General features: G+C 36.9%; 1 protein-coding gene across 1 annotated transcript in view; it reads right to left on the bottom strand.

Moving 5' to 3' along the window:
- The window catches only part of LOC142107806 (uncharacterized), a 39,282-nt gene extending 13,908 nt beyond the window's left edge, over nucleotides 1-25,374 (bottom strand). Inside the window, exon 1 of the mRNA XM_075191427.1 lies at nucleotides 25,253-25,374. Within this exon, the coding sequence (XP_075047528.1) occupies nucleotides 25,253-25,307 (55 nt within the window). The 5' untranslated portion in view covers nucleotides 25,308-25,374. The remainder of the gene's footprint in view (nucleotides 1-25,252) is intronic.
- Between the last annotated feature and the right edge of the window lie 225 nt (nucleotides 25,375-25,599).

Here is a 25,599-nt window from a genome sequence, read left to right as displayed (position 1 = left end):
CAAAAACATGCAGGGCCTGAGTCATTAAGGAGAGCAAAGCATAAAAAAGGAGTAACTCTGCACCTGGGGAAATCCATGTTGCATTGGAGGGGGAGGTAAATTTAAAATGTGAGGACAGATGTATAGTTGGGGTAGGGCATGTCCTAGATCAACTTTATATTTCAGTGTAAAAACAAAGCTATTAAGTATTTGTGTGTTAGATGAAAAAACATCCAGTATTTAACTTATGTGCAAAATAATAAACTAATTTGCCCACCTTGCATTGTAACATGGTTTGTTCCAGAGAACATTTACTTCTTTTTTTTTATTTACTTTCCTTAATAACTCAGGCCCGCAATGTTTATAGCTTTTTTTTAAGTATTGTTGGTGTCAGATGAGGGACTCGTTGGCAGGCACAGTAGAGTGTGAACTTTTGCGAGATAAGTTATGTTGTCTTGCCATATCAACTTTCTCTGTGGTCTTCTTCTGTAGCCGTCCGTCCTGTCCGGAGCCTGCGGTGTGTCAAGTTCGGCGTTGTCAGGTGCTTGTGGAATGCACCTGAAACGCAAAACCAAAGTGTAAGGCAACCAGCAAGGATCAAAAGACATCTTAAGTTATCCAAGGTGATTCCTAATATTCTTATATTTCTCAATTACCAATGATTTGCATGATCAGATAGACTCAAGACTTCAGGCTTCTACACTTCAGAGTACTAGGATGTATTACAATAAATGGGTAATTGTTATGAAATGTAGGATACTGCTACAATTTATCGTAATACAAGAAACTTGAGAAAATTGTATATTATTCTTCCACCTACTAAGATGGAAACTCTATAAATGAAGATAAAAATTCATATCCACAGTCTTGATAAAATTTCTAGTAGTGACAATGGGCATGATTCATTAAGGAAAGTTAAGCAAAAAATTGAGTAAGTTTTCTTACTCAAGTTTTCTGGACAAACAATGTTGCATTGCAAGGGGTGCAAATTAGTTTATTATTTTGCACATAAGGAAAATACCGTTTTTTTTATGTAGCAGACAAACACTTGATAGCTTATTTGTACACTGAAATTTGAAGTTGATCTAGGACATGCCCTACCCCAAATATAAATCTGCCATCTCATTTTAAATCTACCTCCCCCTCCAATGCAACGTGGTTTTGCCTTACTTACTCACTTTTCCTAAACTTTCCTTAAAGAATCAGGCCCTAAATGGTTAGGCCACATCTAAACACTCAATTTCTCTTTTATGCGTTTTATATGTGAATTTCAAGTTATAGTGATTATCACTAATACAACTAATGAAATCCATTAACTCTACTTGTGAACTTGCCCATTTAAGAATGTCTTCTATGTAGCATTTAGAAAATGTAATAGATTCTGAAAACTTAGAACTCTCGAAGATAAATTTACATTCCCAACTTCCCATCAAGATGCTAGCATCCAACATTTAGATGTTGGAATCCAGAGCAACTCTATTTCAAATAAAATTAATTTGCTATTTTTCCCATCTGATTTAATAAACTCAATTCCCACAGATTTCACATGAAATGGGTTATGAACCCTATCAAAAATGTAAACTTTTTTTTTTTTTTTACTTTTTCTTATGGATATTTGTAATATTATTTATGTGCTAACTGTAAGTTTAAATTTCCAAAGGTCTAACCAGTAAATTTCTTGCCCCAAGAGCACACTAATAAATAAATGACACAATATGTTTTAGTAACAAGGAAAAAAATGAATATTTATTATTGATAAGCAATAATAATGACTAGTGTATTTGTGGCATATTTCTATGTTTATTTTCTATATACAAAAGCAATAAAAGGGGACATATTATTTATTTCAGACTAGGGGGGTATTCAATTGTTAGCGAGTTTGTAAGTTCGAGCGCGTTAAGTCTTTTTTTTTTTTTTCCTTATTTTCGAGCGCGGAAACTTCTCCCTCAATTCAAATATTTTTTTTTTTCTTTACCGAAACGGTCTTATCGCGCTCCAAACGTTTGTCAATGTTAAAGTATAGGCTGGATGCGAACGCTCAGCGGAAAAAGCTATTCAATTGTTTTTTAACACTGTGTGTGAAACAGGCAAATCTGCTGTTTCATCTCGCACCTCCTTGGTCTGCTCAAAGAAACTAAGTTAACAAAAAAAAAAATTAACAAAAAAAGAAATTAAACAGAAAAAATAGGTATAAAAGTTAATTAAACTAACCAGAAAACTGAAAAGTACTATTTTTTTAAAAAAATAACAGTGTAATAATTAATAATTTTTTCAAAGTTCCCCCTTTAAAAAAATCCATTAATGGTGCATGTATTTTAAACTTTATTTTTTTTTTTTAGGTGGGGGTGTGGTTGTGCCTGACCTCAGTCAACTCTCAAAATTGTGAAAAGTAGCATGTTATTTATTTATTTTTTAAAACCAAAAGCGTTTGCTCCCCACTCTATTTAGTCTTAACCCTAGTGCTGGCAGGCTATTGCTGTGTGTGTTAAAATCTTTGAAATTTTTTGCGTAGGGTTCCCCCTATTTTAATTGAACCAGCACTAGGCAAACCAGCCGGGGTGATAGGCACTATAGCAGGGGGGGGGGGGAAACGCAGTTTGGGTCCCACGGCCATAATAACTAAACACCCACAGACTGTTCAGCGCTGGCCTGGATTCCCTAGGGAGTGTGGTCCGCTGAAAAATGTAAGCGGGGCACCCCCCTAGGGACACCCAGCCCAGTGCCGATAGCACTGAGGCTCTTCCTACTACCCCTGGGCTGTGGGTAGTAGGGTAATAAATGGGGATTTTGTATGAAAAAAACAAAAAAAACAATTTTGATTTGTGGAACTACATGTTCCAGCCAACCATGTTGGCCTAAATAGTGTGGGCATGCTGCTACTTGTCTAACTACAAGCACCAGTGTACCCATGGCACCCAGTAGAACCACAAGTGCCAACATGCTCTTACACCCACGGCTGGCTGTGATCTGTAGTTCCACAAAGCAAAATGTTAAATAAAAGCACAACACCCTCATTCCAACCACAAATCTTTATTAAAAATACTAAAACCCCAATAAATACAGTAAACACCCTCATGTACACCTTAGATTTTTATTAAAAACAAAAAAAACAAAAATACTCACCATGGAAGAAATCCTCAGTTTTCTGATGCTTTACCTACACACACTCATTTACGCAAAGTCCCAACAAATATTTGTACCGTCCGGCTTGCCCACTGTCCCACAAATATTTGTACCTTCCAAATGTCCATGCTTGGCCAGTGTTCAAGAAATGTTTGAAAATGGAAAAAAATGTTCCTGCTTGTAAAAATCTTATCTGCTGTCTGGGGAGGGGGGGGGGGGGCATTGTTGCTTGCAGTGCTGGGGCCCTTCTTGATTGCATTAATTTGCATTAATTTTTTATACTAAAATGACTGCCTTAACCACTCCTCATTTCAAACTCGCTAGGACCAATAATAGAGCGCAAGGGGGTGGATGCAATGTTAACAATTGAATTGAGCGGGTTTTTTTTTTTTAAACGAGCGCTCGAACAGGAAAAAAAACGAGCGCAGGATTTTATTTATTTTTGGAGCGCGGGATTTTCACCCGTCTCACTAACAATTGAATATGCCCCTAGGAGCTCTTGCGTAAATTACTTTGGAACGATCAGGCAAAATTGCTTCCAAAATATGATCCCTGTGGAGAAAATTCCAATATTTCGCCATTTCTTGATGATTTTGTGTTGCGGATTTAATAACATAATAAGTAATATTTTCTTTGACATTGTTGATAACTTTTTACCACTATTTTTTTAAAGAATGTCTCTCTTTTAATTTTATGAGCCCTATTTATGGCTGAGTAGATGATTTTTTTTCATCTTATCTAGTAAAAGACCTGCATGGCAATGCTGGATTAAATCTCAGCACTCATATTAGTGACGGTCACCTGCTCTAACTTCGCTGCACTAACAATGTTATGATGCAAGTGTTTTACAAGAGAGTAAGGCAGGGGCGAATAGAGAATTACCAGGTCCCAGAGCAAGATTTTGGTATGGTCCTAGTGATGCTTTTCTCACCTCCCAAACCCCTCTCTTTGATCGCAATAGAATCAATCTGGGCCTGTACTGGTAAATTATCATAAGAGGCCTCTGCTCTGCTCTTTCAAGAGCAGTGTGGGAGCATAAGTGGGCAGCAGAGTTCGGTGACTTGGCATAACTTGGCCCTTCTCACGTCTGGGCCCTGTAACCACCATACTCCCTGGGATCCATGAAAGTTACACCTATGGATTGAAGGGACTGTCAGTTTTCATTGGGTAGGCCACCTGCTTTAGCTGTGATTATTTTATATACACGCTCCAATAAATTTAAACAAATGCTTCAAATTGTCACTTTTGTGGATTAGATTTGTAGTTCCTGGAGGGTCCAAGCTCTATTATTGTGGATATTTCTTTGAGTTCCTAATATTTGATTGATTTATCATCTGCAATTGAATTTATATTTGCAGACATAATAAGCAGATGTAAGATAAGATAAGGAAATCTTTTTACCCATGCAATAATTTATATTGATTTTTTAAATGTATCTGTTTTAAGCATAGTACATATACTGTACAATGGATATATCTAATATTTTCCAACAATATTTGGATTTAAAAATGAATAGATTTTTATCCTTTAATTCTTTTGTCAGCAACACAGCGTATTTCGTACATCAATAATTCTGTTATGACCTTTCTGTGCTGTTCTTGCATTTTACAGATACTGTTTCATAAGGGTGGATAATTATGGGTATATAGAACTTCTTTCTGAATCTTCAACAGACAAATAAAACTGTTTGATGCTTTAGGGATATAATTGCTTCTTGGTGCTTTTTAACAGTTTTAATTATTCCTTTTGGCTTTGGATAATGTACTCAAATAGTTACATAAAGAACTCACTGTGCAGAAGAAAATAAGTAAATATTTTGCCAAATTTGTCTGCTTCTAGACTGCTGTTACAGTGATGACAATGAGTTACATCTGACATGCAGTCTGCTGCCTATGACTGGAGTGATACACTTTGTTAATCCATATAGTGATGTAAATGACATATTCCACCATAAAGGTGGATATACATGATGTAATGTACCCTCTACTGTGAAATATAAAAAAATTAGAAATCACAGAGGAACTCTGTGATCATTTAAAAGCATGTGTTTTTATACAGGACTTTCCTCTTTATGAGAGCTGTTGGGTGGGTAACGGTGGTAGCGCCAAGTACATGGGGGATAATTACACGTATAACCATTATAATCATTTCTGAGAATAATGTGATTGGTCTAATCTGTGGCCTAGTTAATATGATGGAATAGGAAGTGGACACCAGAGTCATAGGTATTGTTATTTTTGTCACACTTTAACATCACTAGTTACCAAAGGCAAGGAGATTTTTTTTGTTAAATTTTGCTACTTATAGGCATATTTACTAAACTATTTTACACTTTGGTTTACATTTACATTTAAAATTAAAAATTTGAAATTAAATGAAGGAGGTCCACATTCGTATGGACCTCCCTATGAAAATGGCAGGAGATTCAGGACAGAAGTGCTGTACACATTATAGACATATAGGGGCTGATTTAAGATCAATAGTAAATCAGGCTACTGGGTACAAAATGTGCACATAGAAAACCAAATGTGTGCCTTTAATAAAGGAGCAGAAGAATCAGTTTTGAACAGAGGTGAGAGAGCAGAGATTGATTATACCAAGGTCCACAGCATTTTAGTCCAATAAGTATTGCAATATTTATTTAGATATTTTTTTATAAATAAATACACATATTTAAATATAATTTATATTATCTATATATTATGCATAGCTATTTATGTATACAAATCTATAGACTTACTGTTTGACTCTTTACAAATGTCATAATATGAACAGGGGGCACTACTGTACATCATAATATGAACTGGGGTACTACTGTGTATCATAATATGAACTGGGGCACTACTTTGGGCATTATATGAACTGAAAAAGATAGAAAAAGCAGGGGGCAGCTCACATTCACTGATTTCCCCATACATTATAGCAAGACCACCGCCACCCCTTTCCCAACATATTACACCAATACCACCGCCATCCCTCTCACCACACATTACACCAATATCATCCCCTCCCCTCTCCCATACATTGCACCAACACCACCCCACCCTTCTCCCCCTACATTACACCAATATCACCTCCTCTCCTTACAATATTACACCAGTATCACCCCCACCCCCCATTCCCCATAAATTACACCAATACCACCCCACCCCTTTACCTACTCCTCATTACACCAATACAACCCCACCCCTCTACCTACTCATTACACCAATACCACCCCACCCCTCTACCTACTCATTACACCAATACCACCCCCACCCCTCTACCTACTCATTACACCAATACCACCCCACCCCTCTACCTACTCATTACACCAATACCACCCCACCCCTCTACCTACACATTACATCAAAACCATCCCACCCCTCTACCTACACATTACACCAATACCACCACACCCCTCTACCTACACATTACACCAATACCACCCCCACACCTCTTCCCACACATTACACCAATACCATACCCACCGCCTCTCACAAATTACTCCAATACCACCAGACACCTCTTCCCACACATTACACCAATACCACCCCCAAACTTCTCTTCTCACAGATTACACCTATACCAACCCCATTCCCCATAAATTACACCAATAGCACCCCCACCCCTCTCCCCACACAGTACACCAATAACACCCCACCCCTCTCCCCACACAGTACATCTATACCACACCCACCCCTCTCCTCACACATTACAATTTTAACCTAAGTGGCAAGCACGCAGCACTGCCCATGAGCAGTAGCCCATCATAGGTAATCCTCAGATCCTCATAAATAACACCTTATCATAATAAACAGTCTCATAATAGTCATTAGCCTCCTCATCAATAAATCTCCTCATCATCAGTTATTAACCTCAAAATCATTAAATCTCTCATTAGCATCATAATAATCTCTTCATCAACCTCAACCCCCGCATTATTAATTATGCCCAATATTTAAAATGAACCTCTTTCTAATCATTAACTTCCCCATTATCCCCCTCATAATTATTTGACCCCTCCTTGTAATTATTAACTCCTTTAGCCTTATAATAACAACTTCTTCAACATTTTTATCCCCTTTGCAATCATTAACTCTATCATCCACATAACTAATTAACCTAACGTGATTATTTAATCCCATTTAAATTCATAAACCCGATTAATGATTACTTTTCTCAGCATCATCAAAAGTACCCATTAAGATCATTAACTCCCTCTTAATTAACTCCAAAATCTTGCCTAACCCCCTCAATAGTAACTTCTAAAAATTATATTAATTCCTCCACTGACACCTACCTAATTATTGCTGATCCATCCTCCCTGTAGTAGTCAGTAAGAAATCGATCACATGTCAGTTCCCCTCTGTGTACTTCTGCTTCCACACATCGCCCCTGTCTGTCAGAGTGATTGCCCAGCAGAGGGGAAATGGGGTCATGCTCTGCATCTGCCTAATGCTGCCTAAAGGTATCACCGGGCCTGACTGTATCCTGCACTAAATCAATATCATAGCTCTATACCAGGAAGAATTTGTTAGGCTGCTTCTATTTAGAAATTGTGTGTTTTAAAGTATATGTTGTTTACTTTTTTAATATTTGTCATTTTATTTGCAATGGTCTTCTGGTACTTTTATGTGGATCCATTTATGTTACATTGCATTCACTGCGTTCATTCATTCCTGTCTATCTAATTATCAAATTGATAAACTAGGTTATATCAGACTTTTATTAATATTTTATTGAGCATAGTGTAACCTTACCATAGTTTTGGATTTCACAGCTACTGTTTCATAAGGGTGGATAATTATGTATTCACAGAACTAATTCATACTGCTTCAAGAGACAAATAAAACTTTGGGCGGCTATATGAATAAAATTGCCCTCTGGTGCTTTTAGAGCTCTTTTAATTATTTGTTTGGTAAGGTATAATGAGCTCAAATAGTCACATAGACAACTCACTGTGCAAAAGAAAAAAAGCAAATATTTTGCCAAAATACTTACCTGCTAGACTACAGTTACAGTGATGACAATTAGTACAATTTGACATGTAGTTTGCTGTCTATGACATGAGTAATAGCCTTAGTAATCCAGATATTGATGAAAACTTCAAATTGAACTTTAAAGTTAAGTTATATATGATTTATATCCATATTAGATGGTGCAATAGCAGATATTAGAAGTCACAGAGGAACTCTGTGATCCCTTAAATACAAGTGCTTCATACAGGACTTTCTTCTTTATGACAGAGGCGAGCTGTCGCCTAGCTGTGTTTTGTAGCACGTGAACGCTAACAACACGGTGTCCTCCAATGAGTCAGATTAGAAATAAATTGTTGACATTTAGCTCCAATGTTTATATAGTTCCCTAGCACAGAGTAAGCACTAGGTGTAGAGATAAATACAATGTTTATTGCAAACTTTCTATAAACAAATCAATAGGAATAAAAGCATACACCATGGTAGACAAAACTTGGTCTGCACCAAAATGCACATATTAACCAATAAAGTCCAGAGTGCCAGCTAAATAGTACCTATAAGTCCTGCATGCTGATAATCAAAACTTCATTTAACCTCTTAAGAGCTGATTTGCAAAACATGTTCACATATTCAAAGCTTTGAATCGAAAATCCATTAACTTAGACAGGATCACTACTCGAGATTAAGTCTTGGGGACAATCAAGTAGTGTCGAACATATCTGGTCCCATGGGAAAGGAGGTTGCTGAAGATGAAGCTCTTGTCAACAACAGGTTCTGATAACTTAATTCTTAGGGTGATTTAATCTATAATTAGTGAATTTGGTGAAATAACAACAAAAGACTAAATAAACAGAAAATGGAGTATATTATGGATGATTATATGGCTGGTAGGAATAGTGGGTAAATATATATTGGTAAATGGCAGAAATGTATAGTAAGTGAATAAAAATGGGTGATCAAACTATGGAAGAGTAGAACAAATGGAAGATAGTGAAGATCGAAGAAGGCTTTTGGAGGATGTCCTGTTCAGGTTTGGGTTAATGAATATGGTTAAACAATAGTGGGTGATTGTATATAGTGGTTTATAATACTGTGGTGGTGCTACATGTACATAAAGTAGTGATAGAGAGTAAATGGAGTGATGGGAGTTGTAATAGAAATGACGGTGAGTAACATAACAGTGGTGGATTAAATACTAATTGAAAAAGATTAGCAAGAGTAAAAATTACATATAATAAACAATAATGCAAAAATATAATTCATTGAATAATTTGCTGATAATGAATCTAATAAAAAGAAAAAAATGCATAAGAAAGAGAAATACATAAAAAAGAAATAAAAAATATGAATATTAAAATATTAAAATAAAAAACAGAAAGTAAATGGATAATGTCTCAAAAATATAATAAATAAAAAAAATTGAATATTAATTAAATACTAATTAGATATATAACAAAAAGTAAAATAGCTCAAACTTTGTCAGGAATCTGTTGTGGACTATAAGCAGTGGCCCAAACGCCTTTGTGATTTCTCAGTGGGATCTATTTCTATTTTACTTATTTAATAAAAAGGTGAAGGAAGGAACAAAGTAGATAAATGGGTATTTCCTAAAATGAACACAGTAATCAAAATGCTGTTTTCCTTGTCACACTTTGACATGACAACTTACCAAAGGCTAATCAGCTTTTTATTCAGTTGTTTATAAAAGTGTGAGGATGTCAAGTTAATTTTAACACCTTTACTGCACCAACTGTTTGGTTTGCCCGGAGGCAGCCTTATATACCAGTATGGCACTGACTTTGGGTACGATATCACCTAGGCGAACAGTGGGTAAAATAAAGGGATATTGTTATTTAAGTACAACACACAGGATTATAGCACTTTTAACTTTATAACTATAATCAGGGCCGCCGAGAGGGAGGGGAGCGGGTATTCTTGTCACTCTTGACAAGAATATTGTTAACTTTTCCAGGAAGTTGAGTGATTTATTAATAAACTGTTAGAAGATAATATATACATATATATATATGCACACACACACACCATTTTCCTTCCTTGGTGGCAATTGATGGGGCTGCAGGTTTCTCTCCTCCCCCTACTTTATATAGCAAGATACTAGCCTATAACTGTTAGGCGAGGAGCATTTACATTTCAGTGGCTAACAATAGCCACTGCCACATAAGTTATTATAATTAATTCTCTGAAAAAAAAAGTTATTTTTGGAATGGACTGCTTACAGAGACACAGATTTTTCTCCTCTTAAGATACAGGAAGAGAGAAGAATAACATGTGCCCTTCCAGGGATCTGGTAATATTTTGAACATGAGGAAATAGATCTAAATATGAGTAATATGTACACTGCTTATTGTCAGTGTTTTAATTGTAAAGCTATAGGAGCTAAATTGGGACAACATTAATAACTTGGAAAGATTACATTAATGTCAGTAATGATGTGGGGCCTGATTCATTAAGGATCTTAAATTAAGAAGTTTTTTATTTCAGTCTCCTGGACAAAACCATGTTACAATGCAAGGGGTGCAAATTAGCTTTCTGTTTTGCACATAGGTTAAATACTGACTGTTCTTTTATGTAGCACACAAACACTTGATAGCTTATTTGTACACTGAAATTTAAAGTTGATATTTGTGTGCTACATGAAAAACAGTCAGTATTTAACTTAGGTGCAAAATAAAAAACTAATTTGCACCCCTTGCATTGTAATATGGTTTTGTCCAGGAGACTTAAATAAGAAACTTCTCAATTTAAGAAGGCTTTGATTTTGGAAAGTAGATGTAAATAGTAAATAGTGGCCGTGTAGAGTAGGGATGTGCACCGGCCACTTTTGGTGTCTCGTGTTTTGTGTTTTGGATTCGGATTTGCTTGAGGTTTTGGGTTCGGATTTGTTTCGCAAAACACCTGACGAAAGGTTTTGGTTCGGATTTAAGGTTTTGGATTCGGATTTATTTTGAAAAAAACATAAAAAGTGCTAAAAACCAGTTTTGTGTTTTTTTTTTTTTTCACTTCTATTATTAACCTCAATAACATTCAATAACAATCATTTCCACTAATTTCCAGTCTATTCTGAACACCCTCACAATATTGTTTTTAGGCCAAAAGGTTGCACCGATGTAGCTTGAGCACATAATGCCAAAAAAAGAGGTACAAGATGGAATTGTTCTGGGCCCTCCCCCCACCCCTCGTGAGATTTGACGCGAGACTTGGACGACAGAGCCTCGTTTTCAATTTTTTGCCCGCCGGAAATATCCGAACAGTGCTCGGATCCCGTTCGGATCCGCACTGTTCGGGTGGGCTTGGATTAGCGGAATCCGAGCCCGCTCATCTCTAGTGCAGAGTACTATATCTTAACTCAGGTACATAATGCAAATACAGTATAAATATACTTTATTATGTAAACAAACAAGTAAATTGTACATAGAAGATAAACCAGTATATATATATATATATACATACATGTGCACACTCCGTGTGTCAGCCCACTGATAATAGATAGTGAAAGTAAACGTCTGTGAAGTAAATCTTGTTCACTAATAGTTACAGATGTCCTCCTTACTGTTATGGTGAGTGGCCTAGATTTATTATCTAAAAGGTAAAAGTTCCTCTTTGAATGAAGGCAACTGTCTCTTTTGTCCAATAGCAATGTGTAGGTAAGTAGTTCCAACACGATGACAGTCCAGAAAAAAGAGCTCATGAAAGGTAAACAATAGGCATCTCGCCTTTCCACAGATGATTAAGTCTTTCTCTTTATTTAGTGCACTGCAATAGGCGATTCCTACCTCCCATACAGGCATACGCGGGGGGCGATGCTCTTAATCAGCCCTGGTATCTCTGCTGGAAGGTGCACGCATGTGCAGTCTGGTAGTGGTCTCTCTCTCTTTGCTGCTGCCAGGCAGCTGTTGTACTGCTCGCCCCTGGCCGGCGGGCGAGCAGTGCAGAGTGTCTGGTGGTGAATGCCTTCCCCATAAATTTTGGGCACTGCATGCCTTTTTTCCTCCAAATTGCCTTTAATTGTACTATTAAATCTTTCAACTTTGCCACTGGCTTGTGGCATGTAGGAGGTATGCAATTTAATTTTAATGCCAACCGGTTCACACATAATTTGGAAAACCTGTCCAGTGAAATGTGTACCCCTATCACGCTCAATGATTTGTGGGATCCTAAACCTACAGACAAATTGTTGGACAATTTTCTTAGTGATGAAACCTGCAGTACAACTTACAGCAGGGTAGGCCTCTAGACACCCTGAAAATACATCAATACAAAGAAGAATATACTGTAAATGTCTGCATTTTCGAACTGTATGAAATCAATTTGGAGTACCTGAATCTGGCCTTCCGTAGAGGGTATGTGTTATGGCTCTGTTGGTATAGCCTTTCCTGGTTTTTCCTCAGGCAGGTAAGGCATGAATTTGTCGTTTATCTGCATGAGAAGAAAAACCTGGGGCATACCAGTATTCATTGACAAGTCTATGCATACCTTCTCTTCGTAGATGGGCCATGCCATGAGCTGTCTCAGCCAGGGCAGGTAGTTAGGTCTTAATGATTGGATAATGTATAATTTGACCTTTCACGCCTATAGCAGGAAATTCTTGGCTAGAAAGAGGAACATCAGGTTGATTTGTCAGCATAAACTTGGCTGCCCCATGTCCACTGTAAAAATTGTATGATTTAAACACCACTTGTACTTGTATTATGGGTTCTAGATCCTGTCCAAAGGCCAGATGGGGATGCAACAGGGGGAATAGACTGTGGGCATGGCCTGAACATCATTGTGGAGGGTCATTAAGGAGATCAAAGCAAAAAAAGTATCAATTTTGCTCCTGGCTAAACCATGTTACACTTAAAGGGGTGCAAATTAGTTTATCATTTCACACATAAGGAACATGCTGACTTCATTTTCATGTAACACACAAATATTTAATAGCTTTATTTTTACACAAAAATGTAAAGTTGTCTAGGACAGACTTGCCTAACCTGTGGAACTCCAGGTGTTGTGAAACTACAAGTCCCAGCATACCCTTTCAGCCATAAGCTGCTATATATTGGCAAAGCATGCTGGGGCTTGTAGTTTCACAATATCTAGCGTGCCACAGGTTAGCCAAGCCTGATCTAGGACATGCCCTAGCGCAACTATAAATCTGTCCATACATTTTAAATGTAACTCTCCCTCCAATGTAACGTGGTTTTGCCAAGGTGCAATTTTTACTCAAAGCATTGCACTAGCTGTTTCCTTAATTGATTAGACCCATGTGCTCCACCTGTATTCATGTTCTATGTGTGTGTGAAAGAGTGTGCAAGCTCAACCCTGTTCATATTCTCTGTCTTCATTTTCTCAGGGTAATCACTAGTCTTTATTTTGCTAGTATGTGGCAAACTGCCACTATTGCCATATACTCCTCACCATAGCTTAGTCAACCTAAACGAAGTGGACTCTGTGGGGAGCATGAAACGGCTGTATTAGTCACATACCCCTCCCTATGGCTTCATCAACCTAAGCGAAGCGGATACTGCGGGCAGTGCATTTTTATGGGAGTGGGCATCCGCATTTTTAAGCCTAGTTCCTAGTTTATGCCCTCTCAGAGTGGTACGCCCAGGGATAAGAGAGAAGGTTTCCCTGTTTTGAGGCATTAACTCTACCAGCTGCGCCTTCGAGGCGGTGTCAAGGATGTCTCAACATGTACGTCACAGCTTTCTGTCCTAACAGCTACCAACTAAGACAGAGAATTTTCCTCAATCCAAAGTTTCAGACAATTATCATGATAAATTAGATTTTTTTGCCTTCTACACAACGGCGGACTCTATATATCACTGGGCCAACTGCCCTTATTTGAGCAGAGCTCTTACCATCCAGGGTGGGAGTACGAACTAAAACTTTGTTGCCTGGTTTGAAAGCTCAGACATAATGTCATAATAGTGTCATAATGTTTTTTCTGACGGTCCTGTCCACTCTAAGACCTTAGTGAGAAGAGGTACCGTACCTTTAAATACAGAGAGTGAGTCTCATATAGCAGCAAGTCCAGGGATTAGCCAGGGATTTCTCTGGTCAAACATGATGAATCTGAGAAAGACTGAGGAGAGACTGAGCTACAATTCAGGTTCCTGACCCAAGTATTCCGGAGTGCAGAGGGATCTTACTGAAGAACAAGCAATTAGAGACACAGATAAGCCTATCATTTTATATTTCTGGTGCGCTTACTAACAACTGGAGTGTGCAGTGAGGTGGTGGGATCCACATTGGTTATAATTTATAATAAACTATGTTATTACACTTTGTGTGATTTTTCTGTTTCCCTGATTTATGAGATCAGTCTATACATCTAAGGAATAGACTGGATCGGACCTGCATAAATATCTGCTGATGTGCGCATGTTCCTTCTTATATTTGGTAGACATATAGGACTATTACTTGGAAACAATAGACTATTAGGCGCCACATCCCATGTTCATGTTAGGATATATCTGGACCTACCACCCGGTTTATTGGGAGTGAGGCAGCCACCTGTACATGTGGAGTGTTTTTCATTTATCATTTTTTATTTTTTTTATTCATGTATTTTATTATACATTTTTATTTTATGTATTTATAACCGGATTATTAAGTAGAGCGCCGAATGTGTCTGATTGTGGTTTCATATACATATATATATACACAAGTTGGGAGCTCCTATCTCCTTGTTTTTGATTGTTTTGGGAAAACCACACCTTGACTTCACACCTTGGCTTCACAATGCATACACTGATGTTGCCCCTGATTACACAAAAGCTTTCAAACCAGCAGACATATGACTATGACTAACAGTTCATGACTATGTTTGCCTGTGTATGATGTTTTCGAAAATGTTTATTGGTAGCTTTGAGTCCTGCAAGATTATTTTCTTCAAATACTGCTTCTCTGTCAAACCTATTATCTTGTTATTTTACATACGTATGTGTATTATATTATTATATGCATTATGACTTATAAACTATCGATTCTGTATAGAAAAGAAAAAGCAGTTTACCTACTTGGATTGTACAGTGATATATAATAGTAATCTACATCACTGCTGGAATCATCTTGTTAAGGAAAAAAGCAACTTCAGAACAACTCCTGCATACACATAATTTTTTGTTTTATTTGTACGATGGGATAAATCTAAAGCAGTAACTATGTTATCAATTCTTCATACATGTATCATGTTGCTAAATATGACACAGGCTCAGCTTGCGTTTACAACTAGTCAAAAAGCAGATAAAGATGGTAAGTTTATTAGCTCTCACAAGTCGAGGGTACATCAGTTGCATTTACGCAATTAAATTTCAGTCTTGACATTTCTTTACTGCCCGGAAGTACTAAAAATGCTACTTCACATCCACCTGTCACAATGCAGCCTTTAAAAGAGAGGTGATTAACAGTAGCATCTGTAAAACGAAAAAAAAAAATGTGTTTTGTGAAATTCCAAATGGAACACTTTAGTTCTAGCAATATATGATAACAATGTTTAATCATCAACTTAACTTGCGGAGTATAAAGTATATGAAAACTGTCAAATGACAGTACTATGGACTTATACAAACCATTAAAATAAATATTGTTTTATCCAATGCTCCATTCTATAACATACCATCTTCAGGGAGTCATTAGTGCCAGCAGACAGGGCACCATGCTAAATGCCCTGCTCCTTCCTCTCAATAGTGCCCAGGGGACTGGCACAATGAAATATTTTTCATATAGTGTGTATAAACACTTTTATACACACTATATTATTATTATTATTATTATTATTATTACCATTTATTTATATAGCGCCACTAATTTCGCAGCACTGTACAGAGAACTCATTCACATCAGTCCCTGCCCCATTGGAGCTTACAGTCTAAATTCCCCAAACACACACAGACAGACACAGACAGACAGACACACAGACAGACTAGGGTCAATTTGTTAGCAACCAATTAACCTACCAGTATGTTTTTGGAGTGTGGGAGGAAACCGGAGCACCCGGAGGAAACCCACACAAAAAAACTCCACACAGATAAAGCCATGGTCGGGAATTGTACTCATGACCACGGTGCTGTAAGGCAGAAGTGCTAACCACTTAACTACTATATTTTAAACTGTGTTTAACATATAGACTAACTAGATGCATGGCCAGGGCATACAATTTTTTTTTGTACTTTTTTTAATGTTATATTTTAGTAATTAGTCTTTAACACCACCTATTTTCCCAGTGAGCATATATAGATACGGTTAACCATGGTACAGCGGAACCTGAATACAGTGATTGAACCAGAGTCTGATTTCAGCAACAAATTCCGGGGTGATATTATGACCCAGTTTATATGTCCTGCCAGTCATTCATCATCATCATCATTTGCATTTTGACCGGATATATGTACATCATTGTGGTGGTTTGTCTTTTTAAAAGCAGAATTTAAAGTTGAAGGATGATTTTTAGCCTTTCATCTGTTTTTGGATGACAAAGAGAATTGAATACTACAAATCGCTGGACTTCTGAATCATATAGTTACACAGATTGAACATTTGTCTAAGTTTTGCGTGGTCTCGAGTATTTAATATCCTCTGTTGCACTGCATATATGTGTCTGTTATTACCATGCTACCAGTCTGACCTCTGCTATTTTCTAGTTGATGAAAGTGGTTACTTACCAGTGTACTGTACTACTCCAGCATAGTCTGCACACTGGAATTCTTCTCCAACACACGCAACAAAGTCACCAACCTTGCTGTCACAGCCTTCTGCACTGTCATTTTTATAGCATCTTGGACACTGCTTGCCATTAGGTGACAATACACCACAGCTTCCTGAAAACAAAATTTACATTTCAAAATAACCTCGTCTTTATTATCTTTCAACCCACAAGTTGGATGTTTCACACACATACAACATTGTATCCACGGCCATCTTAACAACATTATGGGCCCCAGGGCAAAGCAGTGCACCGGGGCCCCTACATATATATATAGATAGATATAGATGTATACAGATACAGATATAGATATAGATATATAGAGATAGAGATAGATAGATGTACTTGCTCAGTGACCCTTGAAGGTTTTTTTTGCAGGTTTTTTCTTTTGCAGGGTTATTTATTCTAATTAAGAGCCCTGCCTATGGGGCTCCCTTGCCCGTGGGGCCCCGGGCACCTGCCCATCGTGCCCAATGGAAAAGATGGCCCTGATTGTATCCATTGTATTCAACATACTGTCTACTGCTCAAATGTGTAAAAATGATGCATAGGTAGCGGTGAAACATAAATGCACCAGCACATTCTATATTGATACCAACTACTCACACAGAGTCATTAAAATATGCAGTAAATACGGTATATACAGCTAAAACAATGAGCAAGCGCAATTATATACATATATTACTCACACTAAATAATACACAGTATTTACATATATATACATATGTTGCTCACATCAATTAATATATAAGTATTTACATATTCTATATACACAGTGGTAAAGATTATAAGACCTATGAACTCTCTAATTCCATATTGCTACAGTCATTTTACTATAGTACAGGAGCTGAATGAATATACAGAAAATTAAGCTATTTAAATGGATTTATAGATTCTCTTGATATATAACAGGTACGAACACTGCACAATCTATACACAAGTTAGTATATTATGTGCATTACTTTCTATCCTAAGGTAATGATAACAATAAATATAATGGATTACTGCACATAGTTTACTTTAATTACTTTAATTGTGTATTTGATCAAGTTTTGAATCCCCTTTTGAATTTGGTCTGAACTCTGCTCATCCAGGATGTCCTTGGATTTTTAGTGTGTAAGAATATAACATCTTATAGCCATTCAGATCATCGGATCGCTCACAGCATCAGGAGGCAGTGACAAGTCCATTTAAGTGATTATTTAGCGAGGACGGGGCTACAAGTAACAATATGATGATGTATTGAGAGGATTAGGGGTAATGGTGAAGGTACAGACTGAGGGTTACATAGTGGAAGGAGCAGAGTTTCCCAACAGCAAAAAAAAAGGCTCCTATCAAACCTATGAAGAAACATGACAAATCTCTATATGAAGCAAAGTTCATACATTCAGTTGGTTTTTAAATAAAATATAGGTTCATCTCAGTGCTTCATACGTGCCATAGATGGATATCCATAGTTTCTGAATTCTCAGGGCATTAAAAGACGGACATTATTTTTGAAATGCAAGTTTATATACTTGGTTTAGCAAAACCCATTTTGGTGTTGTGTACAAAGCAGATCCCATTTTGAGGTCCAGGATAGAACACTGACCCCTCTCTGTCAACCAGTAGCCACATTCTGGTAATGCACAGACCCTACTGGTGAGAAGTGTAGAGTACACAGCCCATCTACACAACTACCTCCCATAATTTTTACTGGGTGCAAGGAGGCTGGAAAAATATATAAAACAGAAGAGAAAGTGAATACAATTTAAATTAAAACAATCGCTAGGTTGTTAACTGAACAGAGCCTGGTTTGTCTATATCGTAAATGTAGTCCTGATTGCCAAGTTGGTAATGTATATTGTATGGATAGTGGAGATATACAGAGTGTATCAGGAGATTTTCCTTTCACATATAATATAAAACTGGACATCAAAGAGATTTATGTAAATAAAAACAGAAATATTTCATAATAATTTATCTTAATTCATCTCTAGGCAAAAAAGGGATGATTCTAATTCATTGAATGTTTAAAATGCAATACAGATAAGTGCAAAGTTTATAAACATGAAAATCAGCGTCAGCTTTAATTTATTCATAGGCAAGTTAGCCATCATCTTGTTCCCAATAATTGACAAGAACAACAATGATCCTTCATCATCAATATCATAATTAACTTTTATGTTTATAGCGCCAGCAAATTCCACAGTGCTTTACAACTGGAAACAAATACAGTAATAAATCAATACTGGGTAATACATACAGACAGAGAGGTAGGAGGGGAGGGGAGAGTGGTCAACAGTGTCAAATGCAGCAGAGAGACCCAGGAGAATTAGAAGAGAGTAATGGCCTTTAGTTTTAGCTGTGATCAAATCATTGACAACCTTAGTCAATGCAGTATCTGCAGAGTGTTGGGGGTGAGAGCCTCATTTAAGAGGATCCAATAGGTTGTTTGCAGTAAGGAAACTTGTGAGACGAGTGTAGGCAATTCTCTCTAGAAGTTTGGAGGTACATGGGAGCTGAGAGATGGGGCAGTAATTTGAGAGAGAGTTGGGGTCAGAATTTTGTTTTTTTTCAGAATATGAGTAATCATTGCATGCTTGAATAGTGATGGAAAGATACCAGTAGAGGGAGAGAGAAATTACAGATTTTAGTTAGAGGTGGAATGATCACAGGAGACAGGGATCTTTATTTATATGGCACCACAGAATCTCTAGCGCTGCACAATCCGTAAAAAGGAAACTGAAAAAAACACAAATAATTAAGGCACAAGAGAAACAATAGAATCAGTAAAGATCAATACAAGAGACTATAGCGAAAGCAACTACACAGTCACAACTGGAACAAAGGAAACATTACAAAGAGGATGAGGAGATAGGAAGTAGAGAGGTCAAACCTGTGAGAGTTAACAACAAGAGGATTACAATAGTAAATGCAGACGATAGAAGTGGAGTGAAAGAGGCAGGTGGAGCATGAGGAGTGAATTGTTTTAGGATGGGACTGGGTAGGCAAGTGTGAAAAGGTGAGTTTTGAGGGAGTGTTTAAAAGATTCAAAGTTGGGAACAAGCCTGATTGGGCAGGGCAGGTAGTTCCAAATGTGGGGAGCAAAGCGGGCAAAATCCTGAAGGCAGGAGTGTGGGGTGGTGATAGGTGATGAGGAGAGAAAGTCATCTTTCGTGACTATCATAACAATAATTATTATTTCTTTAAGAAGGGGCAGCAAAATCCATTGTTAAAGATTCTATAATGAGCCAGTGGCCTAAACATCCTGTGTTGTCACTAACAACCAGCCCTCTACCAGCTCTATGTTAGCTCCCCTCTAATAATTTTCAATACAACCTAGCATGGCCAGAATAGATTTAGCAGCTTTTAATATGGAAGCTAAAAGCATGATGGACTTCCTCTACTAAACTGCTCACCCCAGTACTGCCAACTACCAACACCTCAAAAGTTCTACCTATATCACATGCTACACAGACTAGAGTCCCTTATACTGGTGAAGCATCATTGGAACACCTGACTGGTATACAATATATGTGACTACAACTTATCATTGTGCTGCAGAGGTTTTTACTAGTCAGGCATTTTTCACCAATAGACCATTATACATTGCTTTGTCCATGATCTAATCTGGATCACACATTGTCTGAGGCAACTCTTCCCACCCCTCACTGGTTCTGTTTTCTAATTTCTGTCATGTGTTAAAAAACAAAATCAGACACTGTGATAATTGTTCTTAATCGGGACATATATTTGCACCCCTAGGTGCTTCCTGCTCACTTTCATATACTAACTGCAAAATTGCTACACACATAAAACATTACACATCTTTTGTGCAGTCAGCATTACCTGTCATGTAAAGAATAGTAAACAGTGGGGGATTTTACAGTATTCAGCTATAGAGATGACATTAATGTATTTCATATTCCTGTGTCATTAGAAAACATATATATATATATATGTATATATATATATGCAATTGTCATATTCCTAGTGCTTCTTTCTTCACTTATGAAATTAAGAAAACTCTTGTCAGCTTGGAGGGGTATTTAATCCCTTTCTGCCATATAGAGGGCAAGTCTGGGTCTTATTCCCTGGGAAAAATAGAAATATCCCTATATGCCGCCATACTCAGGAAAACTAAGTAGTAATGTGTTTGTATCATTTTCAGGGGTTGCACTAATTATGTAAAAGTAATTTAAAGGAATAATTTTGGAAAAGGGAATTTTATAGGCGTGGAGGGGGGGAACCTACTGAGGCCTATGTTTTTTTTTTAAACACAAAAAAGTTATTGTTGGCCAAACTATCTCCTGTCATGAAGAAGTTAACAATGTAAAGATCACTAAAATTTAAATATACAGATTTGACCAGCGTCATCCTAATGTGATGTTTCAGTAAACAGAAATTAACGCTTAAGTTGATCTACAGTGAAAATACATATTTCGACATTCCCAAGTGTATGGATATATATTCCCACAGAATGATAAAATTCTAGCTATGTATATTGTATATAAATATGCAAGAAAGTGTACTCTTTTATGTTCCTTTTTAGGTTCTTAGCGATCCTTTCCTTTGTTCTTAGCAACTTTCTTTTATACATTTTATTATAATTAAATTGATAGTTTGATGCCCATTTAGGAATGAAAACTTTGCATGTATTAGCTCTTACTTGTGAAATTTAGATTTGCATTACTGCAGTCTCCTTCACCACACTGAGTGCTGGCGCGAACCTCAAAGCCAAGGCCAGTCGTGGCGGAGAAGCATTTGTTACAGAGTCTATCATCTCCACATGTTTTTTGTATTGCCGGATATTCTTTATTAGCTTGAAAAAAATGAAACGAATAAATAAATAAATAATAATTAAAAGAATCAACAGCCAATCAAAAGCACATAAAACAAGAATCTCTCAAAGCAAATTTTTCAATAACATTTCCATTTTGGGAGAAGAGCGAATTTGTGTATTAATATATTATAATATAAATGTAGCTAAATCAATCTAGGCTGTATGCAATTTACATGCATTGTTTCAATAATTGATTGTTTTTCTTCTCACATCCTCCAAATGAAAAGGCAAGAACGCTTCAACTATGGCAGATGAACTACCAAAACCCTTATTCACTCTCTAATAATCTCTCACCTTCCTTACTGCAACCTCCTCTTCTATGGCATAGCCATGTCCCACCATGCCCACTCTTCATTCTATCCTCAATGCCGCTGCCTGCATTATTCTTCCCTCCCGCCACTCTATCTCTGCTGCCCCTCTCTGTCATACTCTACACTGACTCCCCTTGGCCCACAGAAATAAATTTAAATTCTATGTCCTCAGCTACAAAGCCCTCATACAGCCCTATCCTCCTACATCTCCAACCTCATATCTACCCGCACTCCTTTCCGCCCCCTCCGCTCTGCCAATGACAGCTGTCTCACTGCCACACTAATTACCTTTTTCCACACCCCAGGGGCTGCTCCTCTCCTGTGGAATGATCTCCCATTCCCTAACATATTAGTTGCTTCTCTCTAAGGCTAGGTACACACTACAGATTTTTCAGCCAATTATCGGGGCCAAACACCTGATAAACGACTGTTCAGCCAGATATCGCATTAGTGTGTACATGTACATGATGAGCCAGAGCTGTTCCAAAGTACCGATCATCGTTTCATTTGATTGGTTGTACTGTTTATAAATCCCGTTCCAACCACCGATCCTGCAGTGCGTATGCACTCACTATCACGATCTTCATAGAGTTTACAGAGTCATGATCTTTTCAGCAGTCTGTTATGACAGATGAAGAGCACAGATCTGAGGGTAAATCTTTTAAAATGTGCATAGTGTGTACACAGGAATCGGCTGCTGATCGGGACTTTCTTTTTTTTTCAGTCGTTCGTAAAATCGTTGTAGATAACACATTAGTCGGAAAATTCTGCAGTGTATACCTACCCTAAGGCTTCAAATGTGCTTTTAATACTAATTTCTTTATTTATACTTATCAATCCTCCTCCTAACTCATTTGCCTTGGCTATCTCCTCCACTCCCCCACATGGTGCCACCCTATTTGTTCCTTTTTCTTTCTTTTAGGATGTAAGCTCTTATAAGCAGGAGCTCTCTTTCATCATGTTCTCTTTCTACTATTCCATTATTATTATTATTATTATTATTATTAATAATAATAATAATAAACTTTATTTATAAGGAGCCACAAGATTTCCACAGCGCAGCACATATAACAAACAATAAACAACAGCACAAAACAATAAAAAAGTACTACTAAGTCTCCAAAGGCTCCAAGCAAGACCAGTATCAGTGTAGCTGGAGCAGAAGTAACAAGTATAGAGACAGGAGGGCTCTGCTCGTAACAGCTTACATACTAAAATTCCATCACCCTCTGTACCTCTAGTCCTTCGTTCCTAGCCCTGTTTTCTTGAGCCCAGACCTACCTCACATTGGACATTACCATCACTCTCACTCACTGTCCCGTAAACAACTTGATCCGCATCACCAAGTTATCTTTGTAATCTGCTAACTACAAAATGTCTGGTCCTTGTATTGTTATGTTTAGTCTAATAATGTATTATGTATTGTTGCTGTCTGTTAGTATTTCCAGCTGTAAATTTCGTATAAACATGTTCCATATATGGAACCTTATAAATAAAAGATAATAATAATAATAATAATAATAATACTGAGCATTACTAAATTAAATTAAATTAAACAGAATAGGCTGACATATCTAATTTTCTTTATTGTACTTTAAAAGTTGAAGTATCACTTCCTCAAACCTGCACCACACCTGAAATCACCACCCTCCTTCTCTATTAACATATTTCTCAGAGTTCTAGTGATGATATAGTGCTTCTGTTCTGAGGCTGAAAATACGTCTATTAAACATTATATGGACCCTGAACACTGCTTGCTCTCTTTCTGGTGCACCACGGGTTTGATATAAGTACTGTATAATACATACTATACGTCATACCACCATACAAGCCTCACACATTCAGATACAGTTTACTGCTTTGTATAAAATGATACATACCCTTGTTACAATATTCTGAAATAGTCATGCATTTTCCTTCACATGTTATGTTCTTTTCTTCACAGCATTTCGTACCAGAATTAACCCAACATTCTTTACATGTAGTGCACTGAGCTGAAAAGGGAGAAAACATATATTAGTTTTATTTATTTATTTTTAAAGAGTCCAACATTATTTTAAGCCGTGTCTGGTATATTATGTAACCTAACTTTCTATTTCAAAATGCAGGAGAACCTCTTTAGTTATCAGGAATTTTAAGAAGTGCCCCTGATAAGTATAGATAAGTGAGGTTGCTGCAGAATTTTGCAAGAATCAAATTTCGGGGAAAAACAGGCCCTTTCGCTGAAGCGTGAAGTGCCAGTGATACAATCTTTGAGGTTTGTCTATCTAATATATATTTTCTGTCTCTATGTTTAGCTAGTAAATCTATTTATCTGTCTATCTAATATATATTAGCTTTATCTATCTACCAATCTATCTATTTGTCTGATTTATCTTTCTATCTCTGTCTGTCTGTATGACTATCTTTCTATCTCTGCCTGTCTGTGTGCCTAATGTATCTTTCTATCTCTGTCTGTTCAATATATTTTCCTGTCTCTGTCTGTCTGCCTAATATATACTTCTATGACTGTCTGTTTGTCTATCTAATATAGCTCTCTATCTCTATCTGTATAACTAATATAGCTTTCTATCTCTGTCTGTCTATCTGTTATAGGTTTCTTTCATTCTTTCTTTCGCTCTTTTTCTATCTCTATCTGTCTAATATAGCTTTCTATCTATCTCTCTCTGTCTAATATAGCTTTCTATCTATCTCTATCTGTCTAATATAGCTTTCTATCTATCTCTCATTGTCTAATATAGCTTTCTATCTATCTCTGTATGTCTAATATAGCTTTTTTTCTCTGTCTGTCAGATATAGCTTTCTATGTCTGTCTGACTAATATATCTATATTTTTCTTTCTTTCATATAGCTTTCTTTCTCTGTCTGTCGGTCTAATATATCTTTCTATGTCTGCCTGTTTGTCTATCTAATATAGCTTTCTATCTCCACCTGTCTATTTAATATAGCTTTATTTCTTTATTTCGCTCTTAGCTTTCTTTCTCTGTCTGTCTAATATAGTTTTTATTCTCTGTCTGTCTAATATAGCTTTCTTTCTCTGTCTGTCTGTCTAATATAGCTTTCTTTCTCTGCCTGTCTGTCTAATATAGCTTTCTATCACTGTCTGTTTAATATAGCTTTCAATCTATGTCTTTCTGTATAATATAGCTTTCTATGTCTCTTTCTGTCTATCTGTCAAATATAGCTTTCTATATCTATCTATCTATCTATCTATCTATCTATCTATCTATCTATCTATCTATCTATCTTATATCTATTATATATTTTCTTTCTATATATATCTATTATATCTTTTCTATCTCTATAGATCTGTGTCATGTTGTGTTGGCTTCCATTGGAGTCTACTCACCTGCAGCAATTAGTGCCATAAAGACACATAGGGCACCAATGTAAGAAAACTTCATTCTGCTGGGAGTCAGTTGGATGATGTTCTCTTGTTAGGATTGTGCTGATGGCTGATGCCTGATGAGATATTTGTATCTTCATGCAGTGAGGTAACATACATTAAATTCCGGGATTATGAGCCAACTCTGCAACGTGAAATGATCACAAATTTATTAAAGTTAAGTAAAAATGTCAACAGAGATCCCTGATGTTGTATCTGGCACACGGTAATAGAGGGAAGAAGAAGAAAAAAGCTGTTGTTGCCTCTCTTTGGTTCTTATATGTAAATATACTGTATACTGTCTCTGTGTT

This window comes from Mixophyes fleayi, chromosome 11, assembly GCF_038048845.1.
Source record: "Mixophyes fleayi isolate aMixFle1 chromosome 11, aMixFle1.hap1, whole genome shotgun sequence".
NCBI classification, from domain to species: Eukaryota; Metazoa; Chordata; class Amphibia; order Anura; family Limnodynastidae; genus Mixophyes; species Mixophyes fleayi.
Note: the sequence above shows the minus strand (reverse complement) of the source record. Positions and strands in the feature narration are given on the sequence as shown.